This window comes from Ahaetulla prasina, chromosome 18 (assembly GCF_028640845.1).
Source record: "Ahaetulla prasina isolate Xishuangbanna chromosome 18, ASM2864084v1, whole genome shotgun sequence".
NCBI classification, from domain to species: Eukaryota; Metazoa; Chordata; class Lepidosauria; order Squamata; family Colubridae; genus Ahaetulla; species Ahaetulla prasina.
Genome location: NC_080556.1, coordinates 9,134,855 through 9,149,254, shown reverse-complemented (window position 1 = coordinate 9,149,254; position 14,400 = coordinate 9,134,855). Strand labels below are relative to the sequence as shown.

Genomic DNA, 14,400 nt, shown 5'->3' with positions numbered 1-14,400 from the left:
CAAGTGTGATTGGACACACAAGGAATTTGTCTTTGGTGTATATGCTCTCAGTGTACATTAAGGGGAATAAAATACATTCTTCAAGAATAAAAAGATACAACACTTAGTGATAATCAAGGTTACTAATAAACTATCAAATCGTACTAGGAAACAAATAAAAACAATATAAATTGAAAGAAACAAGCAACATGGTTATAGTCATAAGTGGGAGGAGATGGGTCATGGGAACAATGAGAAGATTAATAGAAGTGCAGATTCAGTAAATAGTCTGACAGTGTTGAGGGAATTATTTGTTTAGCAGAGTGATGGCCTTCGGGAAAAAACTGTTCTTGTGTCTAGTTGTTCTGGTGTGCAGTGCTCTATAGCGTCGTTTTGAGGGTAGGAGTTGAAACAGTTTATGTCCAGGATGTGAGGGATCTGTAAATATTTTCACGGCCCTCTTCTTGATTCGTGCAGTATACAGGTCCTCAGTGGAAGGCAGGTTGGTAGCAATTATTTTTTCTGCAGTTCTAATGATCCTCTGAAGTCCGTGTCTGTCTTGTTGGGTTGCAGAACCGAACCGGACAGTTCTGGAGTGTCAATGGTGAAACGTTCAAACAGTAGGGTTGATGTGACATCACCGGGTGGTGACGATCATCATGCACGCACAATAAAACAAATAAGGTAGCCCCTGACTTACAACAGTTGGTTTAGTGACCGTTCGAAGATACAACACCAGTGAAACACCTACGACCGTTCCCGTGGTCATGTGATCAAAGTTTGGACGCTTGGCAACTGGCATGTACTCATGACGGTTGCAGTGTCCCGGGGTCAGGCGATTTCCTCTTTGACGACTGTCTAACAAGCCAAGTCAATGGGGAAGCCAGATTCACTTAAAAACCGTGTGACTGGCTTAACAACTGCTTAACACCTGTGGCAAGAAAGGTCATATAACGGGGCAGCCACTCATTTAACAGATGTCTCACGTTAACAGAAATGTCGGGCTCAACTGTGGTCGTAAATCGAGGACCACCTGTAAAACTGCTAGAATTCCAGCGGAATGGGGTGGGGTGGGGCCAATGAGGGGGCTGTTTCCTATTTTTAAGAAGTGGGAGGCGGAGCTTAGAGAGGAGGTGGAGCTAAGGACTTGCCCTGGACTTATGACCCCAATTGGAATTTCTCTTGTTAAGTGAGACATGTGTTAATTGAGCTTTGCCCCATTTTCACCACCCCTTTCTTGTCCCCGTCGTTAAGTGAATCACTGTAGTTGATATAAGTTAGTCGCCCGGTCATTAAGCGAATCGGACTTCCCCATAGACTTGGCTTGTCAAAAGGTCGCAAAAGGCGGGTCCTTGGGACACATACGACGGTCGCGAATACAAACCCCGGGTCTGAATTTTGATCCCGTGACCGTGGGGATAGCCGAGAAAGGTCGTAACCATGAAAAATGGTCGTAAGTCACTTTTTTCCCCAGTGCTGTCGTCACTTTGAACAGCCGCTAAACGAACTGTCGTACGTCGAGAGGGCTACCTACATTAGGCAGAAGGATTGGGTTGGGTTTGGGGCAGTAGTGAAATTCAGTTTTTACTACGTTCTGCGGGCGTGGCGTGGCGGGCGTGGCTTGGTAGGTATGGCAGGGAAAGGATACTGCAAAATCTCCATTCCCACCCCACTCCTGGGGGAAGGATACTGCAAAATCCCCATTCCCTCCCCACTCCAGGGGAAGGATACTGCAAAATCCCCATTCCCTCCCCACTCCTGGGGGAAGGATACTGCAAAATCCCCATTCCCTCCCCACTCCAGGGGAAGGATACTGCAAAATCCCCATTCCCTCCCCACTCCTGGGGGAAAGACACTGTGAAATCTCCATTCCCACCCCACTCCGGGGCCAGCCAGAGGTGGCATTTGGCCGGTTCTCCGAACTACACAAAATTTCTCCTACCGGTTCGCCAAAACCTGTCAGACCCTGCTGGATTTCGCCCCTGGTTTGGGGAGTTAACGAAGTTTGAACCCGCTGAAATTCAGCGTGGCCGTGGCAGGATTCTTAAGGTGGCTTTGCTGGCTGGGCTGGTGGAGGATGATGGACGCCGGAGTCCGAACAACTGGAAAACTCTGCTTAGCAGTAACAACGTTATGGTGGGAACTTCTCAGTCTGGACCAACCTCCAGGCATCCAGAATCACCTTAGGCTTCAACTGTGGGGGGGGGACCTTTGATTATTTCTGGGATGGGGTGGGAGCAGAGGCCATCTTTAAACTGCTCTGTCCCCCCTCCCCATTTCTTATTTCTTCTCCGGTTGGCCCTATGGGGAAGCCATGGGTCTCCATCGGGAGACGAGCGCCAGTCTGTTTATTTTTTGAAACGGATCCCCATGGCAGGAGAGGCTCCTCAAACGGCTGATAAAACCTTAAACAGTGATGGAGTGAAAACAGCTTTGCTTTGAAGTGGGTCTCGCATTACCCTCTCCCGCTCCAGCCTGTATATTTTATTCACCCATAAAATGATTTATAAGCATTAAAAGAGAGAGAGAGGGAGGGGAGGGAGGGAGACATCAGCTACCGTTTGGAGAAGCGGAGGGTGGGGGGACACATTACGGATGGTCGGAACCGCTGGGCTGTATTTTAAATCGTCTGCAGTTTCTTCTTACACACAAACACACACACACCTCTCTAAGTAACAGCAGGGGGCTTTGAGGGGTGGGCAATGAATCCATTTCTGTCACTCATTCCCCAATTTTTCCTTTCTGTGTTGGGAGAAGAAAAAAAACAACACACCACCCAACAACAACGAGAAAAGAAGAACGCTACAAGCTGGAAAAGATGATTAAAAAAAAAAAAAAAAGACAGGGATTGGGGTTGGACTAGATGACCTACAAGGTCCCTTCCCGCTCTGTTTATCTGTATCATCGATGTCAGTGTTGGCGAAACTTTTCGGCCATGAGCGCCAAAACGGGAGAGTGCAGGCGTATTGGAGCGCGGGAAACCAAAACAGTAGCTTTTCGGTGTGCATGTGCCGGAGCGCCAAAGACCAGAAGAGCATGCGCGCGCCAGGAAGCTCAGTTTCTGTTTTCCGGCGTGCGCATGCACCCCCGTCACCTGGCCTTCCTGTTTCCTAAGACCAGTTGAGCTTCCTGGCACATGCAGCCAGGGAGCTGCTCTTCTGGTTTTTGATGCTCTCCCGGGTGCAAAGTCCAGCTGGCTGGTACGCATGTGCGCACTGGAACCCAGGAGAGCAACGGGCGACAGCTGGCATGCCTGGAGAGATGGCTGCGCGTACCACTTCTGGCACACATGCCGTCGGTTCGTCATGATGGATCTATATACTGCTTTGCATCCCTGAGAGACAGGTCTTTCGTGATTGGCCAGGTGGAGCCTCCATAGACAAGAGCAGTGGAACTCTACGGGCAAGGAAGCAGCCTGGAGCGCTCCTAATTTCGTTAAACTTCCTCCTGTTCTTTAGCTTGACCGCCTTCCCCTGGCGACAGGATAGCAGGCACCGATTTTTATTCTTAGGTTCTGCTGGTAATCCTTGCTGAATGACCGCAGTTGGGGCCGGCAGCCCCAATCGCTAAGCAGTGTGGTCATTAAGCAAGACATCGTGTGGCCGTGGCTTGCAATTTCATTCCTGGTTTTTCCATTGATTCGGCTTGCCGGAGGCTGGCTGTGACGTGCGCCGATGCTGACCCCGAGTTATTTTTCCCCGCATTGTCATCACTTCAAACGGTCACTAAACAGGGCAGCCGTTAAACGAGGACTCTGTTGTGGCTCCGGCCCCCGAGGGGGAACAGAACAGACTCCCCGTGTATAATATATGAATTATAATATATATAATAATTGAAGATGCAGAGTTGAGGAAGAGAAGATTACTGTGTGTAGCATAGAGGCTGTGCCAATTTTTTTTTTTAGCATACCCGTCTGGAGGAAGATAGCGGCTTCCTGGATTTCGCCCCCCAACAGCTGCTGTTCAGGGATATACTCTACCTGAATAGGGAGGCTCTAATCTCAGTAGCTTTAATGTAATCTCAGGTTTTTAAACCGAGATTGGGCAGTCATTTGTCTGAAATAGTATATGCTCGAGCAGCGGGTTGGACTACAAGACTTCCAAAGTCCCTTCCAACCAGGGATAGAAATGTTACCAGTTCGGGCCGGTTCGCCCAAACCGGTAGTAAAAAAAATGTAAAAAAAAAAAAAAAAGTTCCAATGATCAACTGAGCGACGTGCGATCGTCAGAACTTTTTTTTTGTTTTGTTTTTTACTTTTTAAGCATTTTTTTTACTACCGGTTCAGGCGAATAGGTAATAAAAAAAAAATGCTTTAAAAAGTTTTTAAAAAGGCTCGGATGATCGTGCGATGCAGCTGTGATCGTCCGAGCCTCTTTTTTTCTTTTAAAAATTTTTTAAAGCATTTTTGTACTACCTATTCGCCCGAACCGGTAATTATAAAAAATGCTTTAAAAAGGTTTTTTTTAAAAGGTTCCCAAGATCGCACATCACAGCTGATTCCCCTCTCCTCCCCCACCCCCGTGCTGTTCTACTTACCTTCCCAAGCCTCCTTTTGCGCAGGTGCGGTCAGCAAACCGGTAGCAAACCGGTTCATATTTCGCCACTGCTTCCAGCTCTGTTTTTCAGTATTTTGTGTACCTAATTTGATTTGGAAAACTTCTTGTTTCCATAGGGAAAGGAGAGGCTGGGCATGCTCATATAAAGACCAATAACTCCCAGGGGCCCAAATCTCAGATAGCAGATATATATATATATCAGTGGTGGGATTCAGCCGGCTCGCACCACTTCGGGCGAACCGGTTGTTAACTTTCTGAGCAGTCTGGCGAACTGGTTGCTGGAAGAAATCATCAGGGCAGAGAACCGGTTGTTAAATTACATATATATGTAGGTCTTTGGTTATTCGGGTTTTGTTTTCTGAGGTTTTCGCGGGTGTTTGTATGTAGGTCTTTGGTTATTCGGGTTTTCTCCCGCGTAAAATTGGAAGTGTCTTGGCGACATTCCAGCCTGAAGATGACGAATGAGACTTCGTCGAAACGTCGAATAGATGCCATTTTAAATTAATGCCGTCATTCTCCATCCACCACTGAAGCCATTGCAGATCCGATGAGCTTCATCGTCCGGCGTCGCACCTGGCTTGTCCATTACATGTCAGCCAAAAAGGAAAAAAAAGAAGGAAGAACCAACACACACATATCCTATCTCCCCCCCCCCCACGCAATCTAATCCATCAAAAATCTTTGCCAGGGGAAATTTGGGGAAAGAAATCTCTACCATCCTGGGCTAATGGACGAGATCGGTGTCTTCAAACCCCAAGCTCTAGCCGTAAGGGATTAAATATATATATATATTTGCGTTCTTTGGCTTAGCAATTCTCCTTCAGCATAACAAGGGGGGGGTAGGGTGTTTTACGCAACAGTTCCCCCCAACTCAGCAATTTCTCTCACTTCTCAATTCCTGGAGTACGGATTTTTTTTTCTTTTTTTCCTGTTTATTTTTTCACTTCCCCCCCCCCAAAAAAATTCCAGTTGCTCTGAAATTTAATCACGTTACTCATCCTGTGAGGCCTCGGAAAATATTAAGCAGCTGCAATGCCGACACTCCTAAAAGCTAAAAACTTGCCAATTGTTCATCCCGTTTCCCAGCCTCCTTCCTCGCCAACCTGTGTGAATTTATGGCTGACAATTTTTGCAAAAAAAAATATATGTATATATGAAGGTTTCCCTTATAAGATTGTGGTTGCCCGGAACGGGTCCGCATTCCAATAAAGAGGTGGCAACGGTGTCAATGAGAGAAATGGCATGTCGTGTTTGCGTACGGATTTTATATTTTGTTTCCCCAAAAATAAGACCCAACCGGAAAATAAGTCCTGGCATGATTTTTTTCAGGATGCTCGCAATATAAGCCCTACCCCCAAAATAAGCCCCAGTTAAGATTGTCAGCCAGATGGATGCATTTAGTACCGTATTTCCCCCAAAATAAGACCTAACCAGAAAGTAAGTCCATAATGCGTCTTTTGGAGCAAAAATTAATATAAGACCTGGTCTGGGAAACACGGTAATATTTTATTTAAAAAGTCACTATACAAATATGGGGGGGAAATCGTTGATTGTCCCTTAGAACAGTGTTTCTCAACCTTGGGAACTTTAAGACATGTGGACTTCAACTCCCAGAATTCCCATGTGGATTTCAACTCTCAGAATTCCCACGTGGATTTCAACTCCCAGAATTCCCATGCAGACTTCAACTCCCAGAATTCCCATGTGGATTCCAATTTCCAGAATTCCCACGTGGATTTCAACTCCCAGAATTCCCATGCAGATTTCAACTCTCACAATTCCCACGTGGATTTCAATTTCCAGAATTCCCATGCAGACTTCAACTCCCAGAATTCCCATGTGGATTCCAATTTCCAGAATTCCCACGTGGATTTCAACTCCCAGAATTCCCATGCAGATTTCAACTCTCACAATTCCCACGTGGATTTCAATTTCCAGAATTCCCACGTGGATTTCAACTCCCAGAATTCCCACGTGGATTTCAACTCCCAGAATTCCCATGCAGATTTCAACTCTCACAATTCCCACGCGGACTTCAACTCCCAGAATTCCCACGTGGATTTTAACTCCCACAATTCCCACGTGGATTTCAACTCCCAGAATTCCCATGTGGACTTCAGCTCCCAGAATTCCCTAGCCAACTGTCTGGGGAATTCTGGGAGTTGAAGTCCACATGTCTTAAAGTTGTCAAGGTTGAGAAATATTGCTTTAGAAGGTAGAAATTTGTCTGTGAGCAGCAACTGCCAGGCCAAAAAATGGCAAGAAGAAGGAAAAAAAACACACTTGTATTTCCTAATTCTCCGTTTCTTGCTCTCCACGTTTCTACCAATAGTTCGCTTGTTCCTTATCTGGTGTCCCTGCGGGACTTCAGTTCCCATAATTCTCAGCCTCCCTGAGGATTCTGGGAGTTGTAGTCCCATGCAAGAAGATGCCTTTCTTTCCCTCACTGGTGATGTATCAGATGCCATCAAGGTGTGCGTAGCCCCTAACAGGCTCCACCTCTTTCTCCCTCCCCTCGCAGGTGTGGTTCAGCAACCGAAGAGCTCGTTGGCGCAAGCAAGCCGGGGCCAACCAACTGGCCGCTTTCAACCACCTTCTGCCCGGTGGCTTCCCTCCAACCGGAATGCCAACGTTGCCACCCTATCAGCTGCCCGATTCGACGTATCCGACCACCACTCTCTCCCAAGGTGAGCTCCTCTGAGTCTTCCCAGGTAGGCCCGACCGGGAACACAGCCGGTAGAGCTAATTCTAATTCTAATTCTTTCTTGCAAAGCCGTATTGAAACCATGTAGGCCTGCCTGTCCCTCTTACAGAATTCCCTTCCCATCGTTTTTTCAGAAGAGAATGGACAAACGTGAGTTTGAAAGGTTACAGGGTTTTCTTGCTTAAGCCGGGGGTTGGACTAGAAGACCTCCAAGAGTCCCTTCCAACTCCATTGTTCTGTTATGCAGCCTCTTTCCCCATCTGTTATGCAGCTGGGGGAGGTGGGGGGGGGGCTAGGCTGCCTCTTATCTAATCATCCCTTAATCATCTTCACCCCTTCTTCCAACATCTTTCTCACATCGCCATAGCACAGGGGCGGGCTTCAAAAATCTTAGCAAGGGGTTCTCTGCCCGGTTGCTGGGTGGGCGTGGCCATGGTGGGCGTGGCCTAATTGGCCTCCTGCACCCACAGCGAGGGGAGGGGCGTTTTTACCCTCACCTGGCTCTGGAGGTTTTTCTTGAACCTCCGGGAGGGCGAAAAGGGCCTCCCCCAGGCTCTGGAGGCCCTCTGGAGGCCAGAAATGGGCCCATTTTCGGCCTTCCCGAACTTCCGGTAGGCCCGTTTTTCGCCCTCCCTGAGCCTCCGTGCGCGCCCTGCACTTATCTGCATCCAAAAACGGGCCGCGTGGAGACTCCTGGGAGGGGCAGGGTAGGCAGGGCCAGCCAGGAGTGGGATTCTCCAAACTGCACAGAATTTTAGCTAGAGGTTCTCCCGAACCCCCAGCAGCCCCACCCCTGCCATCGCAGCCTCCAAGCCTGCGTGCCACTTATTTTATTTACAATCAATGTCATCTCCCACTTTGATTTGCCCAAAACAAGGTGTCAGGGCATCAAACGCCCCGCCTCTTCTTCTCTTCCTTCCTACAAACCGAAACAAACAACCCTACAAGGTGGGTTGGGTTGAGCTGTGCGAAGTCACCCCAGCCCTCTTGCGTGAAGCCGAAACTCCCATGCCGGCTGGGGCATTCTGGGAGTGGAAGTCCCCACGCGTCATAAAGCCAACCAGGTCGAGGAATACTGGCTGCCTGTTCCCTCTCGCGGAGGGTGGTGTTTCTTCTCCTCAAACTTTGTGCGAAGTTCAGGATGAGGTCCTTACTACAAGTTGGGGGTCCAAGGAAGTGAGCGATGGCCTCAGATCTGTTGGTTGTCTGTGCCTTCAGACAATTGTGTGGGGTTTACACAAAAATGCATTGCAATTCCTTTCTGGATTGCTCAGTGTTGTTGACTTCACAAGCTAGCCTCCCCTCCTGGTGGTCTCCTTTCCAGTTCTCTTTACTTCTTTTCAGTCAACTCTCAAAGGAAATGCACGTTCCCTTCTGAATCGTTAGTCTCGTTGACTTCTCAAGCTGGCCTTCCATCCTGGTGGTCTCCCATCCAATCCTGGTGGTCTCACATCCAGTCCTCCTCTAGCTTCTTCTGTCAGCTCTCCAAGGGAAATGGTTTGACTGCAGGCACCTCTTTCTCACGGCTCCTTCTTTTCCCCCGCAGACGGAGGCAGCACCGTGCACCGGCCCCAGCCTCTCCCGCCGTCCACCATGCACCAGGGGGGCCTGTCGGCAGCCACACCTGACTCCAGCTCTGCCTACGGAGCCCGGCACGGTTTCTCCAGCTACTCGGACAGCTTCATGAACCCCACCGCTCCAGCCAACCACATGAATCCCGTTAGTAACGGCCTGTCTCCACAAGTAAGTCATTCTTACTTTTCCTCTCGTAGCTATTTGCAAAAAACAACGACAACAACAGGGGGGCAGCGGAGTCCCATGGACGAGTGATGGCTCCCCGTGTGGGGCCCTTTGGGAATCAGAGGTCCACAACCGGGGTGGGCTTACTGCTTTTCAGATATATCAGATTCTTGCCCACCAACACAAAGATTGACAAAGCATCACACTCTATAATGAGCCAAGAAAATCATTATTTGTTCGTCGACATCACCTGTGGTTTCCTCCTTGTATCAGCCCCACCCCACCCCTGGCAGCCCTCAACAGGGGCTCAGTTTTCCCCCCTCAGATTTTGCTAAAATAAAATTTGCCCTTGCGTTGGGCCGATATTGCTTATCTTCAGAAATCCTTCCTGTCAGGGGTGAAATCTACTTACTTTCCTTACCGGTTTGGAAGCGCGCGCACCATTTTCACATCCGATTTTAGACCCTCCGCGCACGCGCAAAGCCTTCTGTGCATGCGCAGAGGGTCAAAAACAGGTTATTTCCCGGTTAAAACCCGGAAGTAAGGTGGGCGGAGCCTCACGCCACCGCTGCTACCAGTTTGCCCGAACCGGATCAAACTGGTAGCATTTCACCCCTGGTCCCTGTATCCCAAAACTGTTATTTTAATTTTCCGTGACTCGCGAGCATTTCGTTGGGATTGGAAACATGCCGTTGTTTGAATTTCGTCCAGAAAATGGGATCTGGCTTATGGAGAAGCTGTGGATTCCTGCCTGGTTTGGGGGATCCACCTACCCAATTTTGGCCCACTTTGACGGAGCGAGCAAAGGCAGATCCATCCACTGCGTTGTCCCCATGTCAACAAATCTCAGCCGCTCACTCTGAAGATCCAAACGGCTTTTCTCACGCATCATTTAAGTTTATTACTTGGTGTTTTGAGCGAGGCATGAGAAAAATTCAGATCTGGAAACCTTTTTCTCCTGCGCACAGTTTTTTAGACAGTTAGTTTATCGACGGAGCAGTAAAGTTTGGTCCCCGATCAGCAGCGGAGAAAAGGATTTCTGAGAGAGAGAGAGAGAGAGAGAGAGAAAGAGAAATTCACCGCACCAAACTTGTCTCTTCTTTTGATGTGTTTCTCTGTGACATTATTTTGATTTTACTGCATGGTCTTGTAACGGATTTAAAGATGTTCTCACTTAGGTCATTCTAAGGAAAGGGGTCGGCAACCTTAAACACTCAGAGACCCATTTGGACCTCTTTCCCACAGAAAAGAAAACACCGGGAGCCACAAAAGTCTTCCCGTGCCTGACTATTTCTTGAGCGGCCACAAAACTAGAATATGTAGTTGAATTAAACATTCTGCTTTCTTCTGAAACTTCTTTTCTTGGATTTATCCATGGTTGGCCTACCGGAGATTGAAAAGCTCAATAAATTGCGTGCCACCGAGTGTCGCACATTGGCGATTGTGACGCATATTTTGAGTGGCAGCGAGCCGCAGCAGAGGGGCTCCAGAGCCACATGCGGCTCCAGAGCCACAGGTTGCTGACCTTTATTCTAAGGGAAGGGGTTGTAACTTGTTCGTTTTGTTGATTTGCAAACTGGAAAAGCACGCCTTCTTAGTTTATTCCTTTTTGAAGTTTCGTTTCCATCCGAAGGGATAGTGGAGATCTACAGAAAAAGGAATAAAGGAAATTCATCAGACATAAAAATAACTGGGGTTTTTTCCCCAAAATTTAGGCATGTTTTGGGTACGAGGTGGAGGGGACTGCGAAACCGCAAATGTGTGGGTACAAACTGTCTACATTTCTTTCCTGCAAGGCTTAGTTTGGAAAAGTCAAAGATCTTTCTTCATGTGCAAAATTAGAATTTCCTAATTATGTGGGTTCTAACCAGGAGAAGACACTCTGTACATGCTCAGAGGCCGGTTGAGGAAAGTCAGAAAGACAGAAGTGAGGGTTGAGCAGTCAGATAGAAACCCAAACAGGAAGAGATAAATTTAGTTGACCGATTTCAGACACCTGGAAGTTGGTTTGCAAGCCAGAAGAAATCCTTTTTCAACCCAATTAGCCAGTAAGAAAAATAATATTTTAATCTAGTTCTGCCAATTTTCCACTTAGGAGAGGGGGGGAAAAATCAGAATAATTTCATTCCAAAACACACGGACCTGCAAAATTGGGAGAAAGGGGAAAATAATGTTGCATTATGCAGGTTCCTTTCAAAAATTCCTAAAAAGGCGTGGGGGAGAGGGAGAAATAGATGACATCTGTAATTCTCTCTTCGCAAGAGGAGAAACTAAATTAAAACTTGTATTCGCGCTCACGCCAAACTACTTTCCGCGTCGATCGCCTTTGGTTTCCGAAAGGCCTGACAGGAAATTAGGAGATTAATCTTTTAGAAGGTAAAAAAGAAAAGAAGATTCTGTATAATCTTTTATCCAAAATAAAAGATGGCGTGAAAGTCCATTCGAGGAAGGCGTTTTTATCCACGGTAAAAACGCTCCCCCACGGCCGGTTGTTTTCTTTCGGCCTTGTTTGATGGCCAGCTTCTAGGTTTCACAGAATTCTTGCGGCGGGACAGTGAGGAATTGGAAAAGCGTCTCATTGCATCCGCCTGTCTCAATTAGCGTCTCTCTCGAGCTGTGACGGGGGGTCAGTTGTACAACCACGGCCCTCCTGGGTGTCTTTTGACCCCTTCCTAAATTGGACGGCGGAACCATCTTCCCGAAAACCTGCCAGTCAACAGCAGGTGTCAACTTCATTGGCTCTCTTTGTTTTGAGCCAGGCGCCCAAAGGTTGAGAGTGTGGGTTTTGGGAAAGGGGGGGAGGGTTTGTGCATTTCTTTCTTCTTCTTCTCCTCTCTCTCTCTCTCTCTCTCTCTCTTTGCAAAAGTCTTGTACCTACACGGTGCTAAGCCGACGACGAAGCTACGAAGGGTGTTCTTTCCCCAGCCGCGGCCTTTTTTTTGCAAATTGGCGAGCGCGCCGGGGTCTCTAATGCCTCTTCCTCCTTGTGTCGCCATAATGCCGCGATGTTCCCAATCTGCTTTGAGGGATGGAAAGATTAAGAATAATAAAAAAATTGCAATAAAATATGTGTGAACGCGGGGGTAATTGTGGACAAATGCGGCATTCAAATTCATTTTTCCACTTCTTTCACATACCATTTCAATCTTATTTTCTGCTTATTAATGAGATCTTGTTGGCTGGAATGGGTAGAGCTGCCCGTTTTCTGGAGTAATTGCACATAATTTTCTTTTCCAGCAGTGATTTGCATCTTCGCTGCCACCCCCTTCATTCTTCACTGTTTAACCCCCACTCCCCCTTTCCAAATCTCCCTCTCTTTTTTTTTTCTCTCTCTCTCCTTATTTCACCCCTCCCTGCCTGTCTGGCAAGACTTAATTTTAAATGCTTATTATACACTTAGACACTTGGACCAAACCAAGCTACGGGTGGCAGAACGAAACCATCCGTGTCAACCTCCCTCTCTCCTCCTCTTCTTTTTCTTTTTCTTTTTTTCTCTTTGGCTCCCTCGTTACCAGCCTTATCGCAGTTGTAATTAACGCTCTTAAAAACTGGGCGAAATCAGTTTTCTAGTTGCGGGAGAAACAGCCCCCGACGTGGCTCGAAACTTTTTTTTTCTCGAAAGAAATTCAAAACGGAAAAGGGCGCTAATCCCCAAAGGTGGATTTTTTTCCCCCCCAAGTTGTTCGGTTGTTTGGAAAAGGGAATGGTGTGGACCGGTGTCAACAATGGGACACACAGTTTTGTGACCTGGCTTTGTCTAGCCTGGGTCTTCCATTGTGAGAGATAGCAGTGCCACCTTCTCAGTTAACTGGGGGGGGGGAAAACTGTTCAGCAAACGATGAGGAATTATTTATTTATTTATTTATTAATTAAACTTTTATACCGCCCTTCTCCCGAAGGACTCAGGGCGGTGTACAGCCAAGATAAAAAGCAGTAAGTATACAAAGTTAAAAATCAATTTAAAATACCTATTCAATAGTGGCCGAATTAAAACCGTCAAATTGACCAACCTAAAATACCCCATATAAAATTACAGAAAATTTAAAAATTTAAAATTTAAAATTTAGAAATTTAAAAAATCTAAAAAATCAGTCCAGTCCCGCTTGGATGAATAAATAAGTTTTAATTCGACGAAAGGTCCGAAGGTCAGATATTTGGCGCAAACCGGGGGGAAGGTCGTTCCAGAGAGTAGGAGCTCCAACAGAGAAGGCCCTTCCCCTGGGGGCCGCCAGCCGGCATTGCTTGGCGGACGGCACCCTGAGAAGACCCTCTCTGTGAGAGCGTACGGGTCGGTGGGAGGCATGTGGAAACAGCAGGCGGTCCCGTAAGTACCCGGGCCCTAAGCCATGGAGCGCTTTGAAGGTGGTAACCAAAACCCTGGAGCGCACCGGAAGACCACAGGTAGCCAGTGCAGACTGCGCAGGAGAGGTGTTACCGGGAGCAACGCGGTGCTCCCTCAATCACCCGCAGCTGCATTCTGGACTAACTGCAGTCTCGGTACACTTCAAAGTAGCCCCATGTAGAGAGCATTGCAATAATCCAGTCGAGAAGTGACGAGCATGAGTGACCGTGCATAAGGCATCCCGGTCAAGAAAGGCGCAACTGGCGGACCAGGCGAACCTGGTAAAAGCTCTCCTGGAGACGGCCGTCAAGTGATCTTCAATCGACAGCCGTTCATCCAGGAGAACGCCCAAGTTGCGCACTCTTTCCGTTGGGGCCAGTGACTCGCCCCCAACAGTCAGCCGCGGTTGCAGCTGACTGTACCGGGATGCCGGCATCCACAGCCACTCCGTCTTGGATGGGTTGAGTCTGGGTCTGGTTCTCCCCATCCCGACCCGTACGGCCTCCAAACAACCGGACAGCACTTGACAGCTTCGCTGGGGTGGCCTGGGGTGGAAAAGTACAGCTGAGTATCATCAGCGTACAGATGATAACTCACCCCAAAGCCACTGATGACCTCGTAGCGGCTTCATGTAGATGTTGAACAGGAGGCGAGAGAATCGACCCCGCGGCCCCCCACAGGTGAGGCGCCCCGCGGCCGATCCCTGCCCCCCTGTCAACACCGACTGCGACCGGTCGGAGAGGTAGGAGGAGAACCACCGATAAACGGTGCCTCCCACTCCCAACCCCTCCAACCGGCGCAGCAGGATACCATGGTCGATGGTATCAAAAGCCGATGAGAGATCCAACAGGACCAGGGCAGAGGAACAACCCCTATCCTGGCCCTCAGAGGTCATCCACCAACGTGACCAAAGCTGTCTCCGTGCTATAACCGGGCGGGCGGACTGGAGCAGGTCTAGATAGACAGCTTCCTCCAGGTACTGAGGAACTGCCGTGCCACCACACTCTCTACAACCTTCGCAACAAAGCGAAGGTTGGAACTGACGATAATTACCCAAAATAGCTGGGTCCAGGAAGGCT

The 14,400-nt window shown here is 48.2% G+C and overlaps 1 protein-coding gene across 7 annotated transcripts in view; it reads left to right on the top strand.

The window, feature by feature from the left end:
- Positions 1 to 14,400, top strand: part of PAX7 (paired box 7) — a 145,695-nt gene that overhangs the window by 73,349 nt on the left and 57,946 nt on the right. For all 7 annotated transcript variants that reach the window (XM_058160905.1, XM_058160903.1, XM_058160904.1 and 4 more), the window contains 2 exons: positions 7,057 to 7,222; positions 8,786 to 8,982. In XM_058160905.1, the coding sequence (XP_058016888.1) occupies positions 7,057 to 7,222; positions 8,786 to 8,982 (363 nt within the window). The remainder of the gene's footprint in view (positions 1 to 7,056; positions 7,223 to 8,785; positions 8,983 to 14,400) is intronic.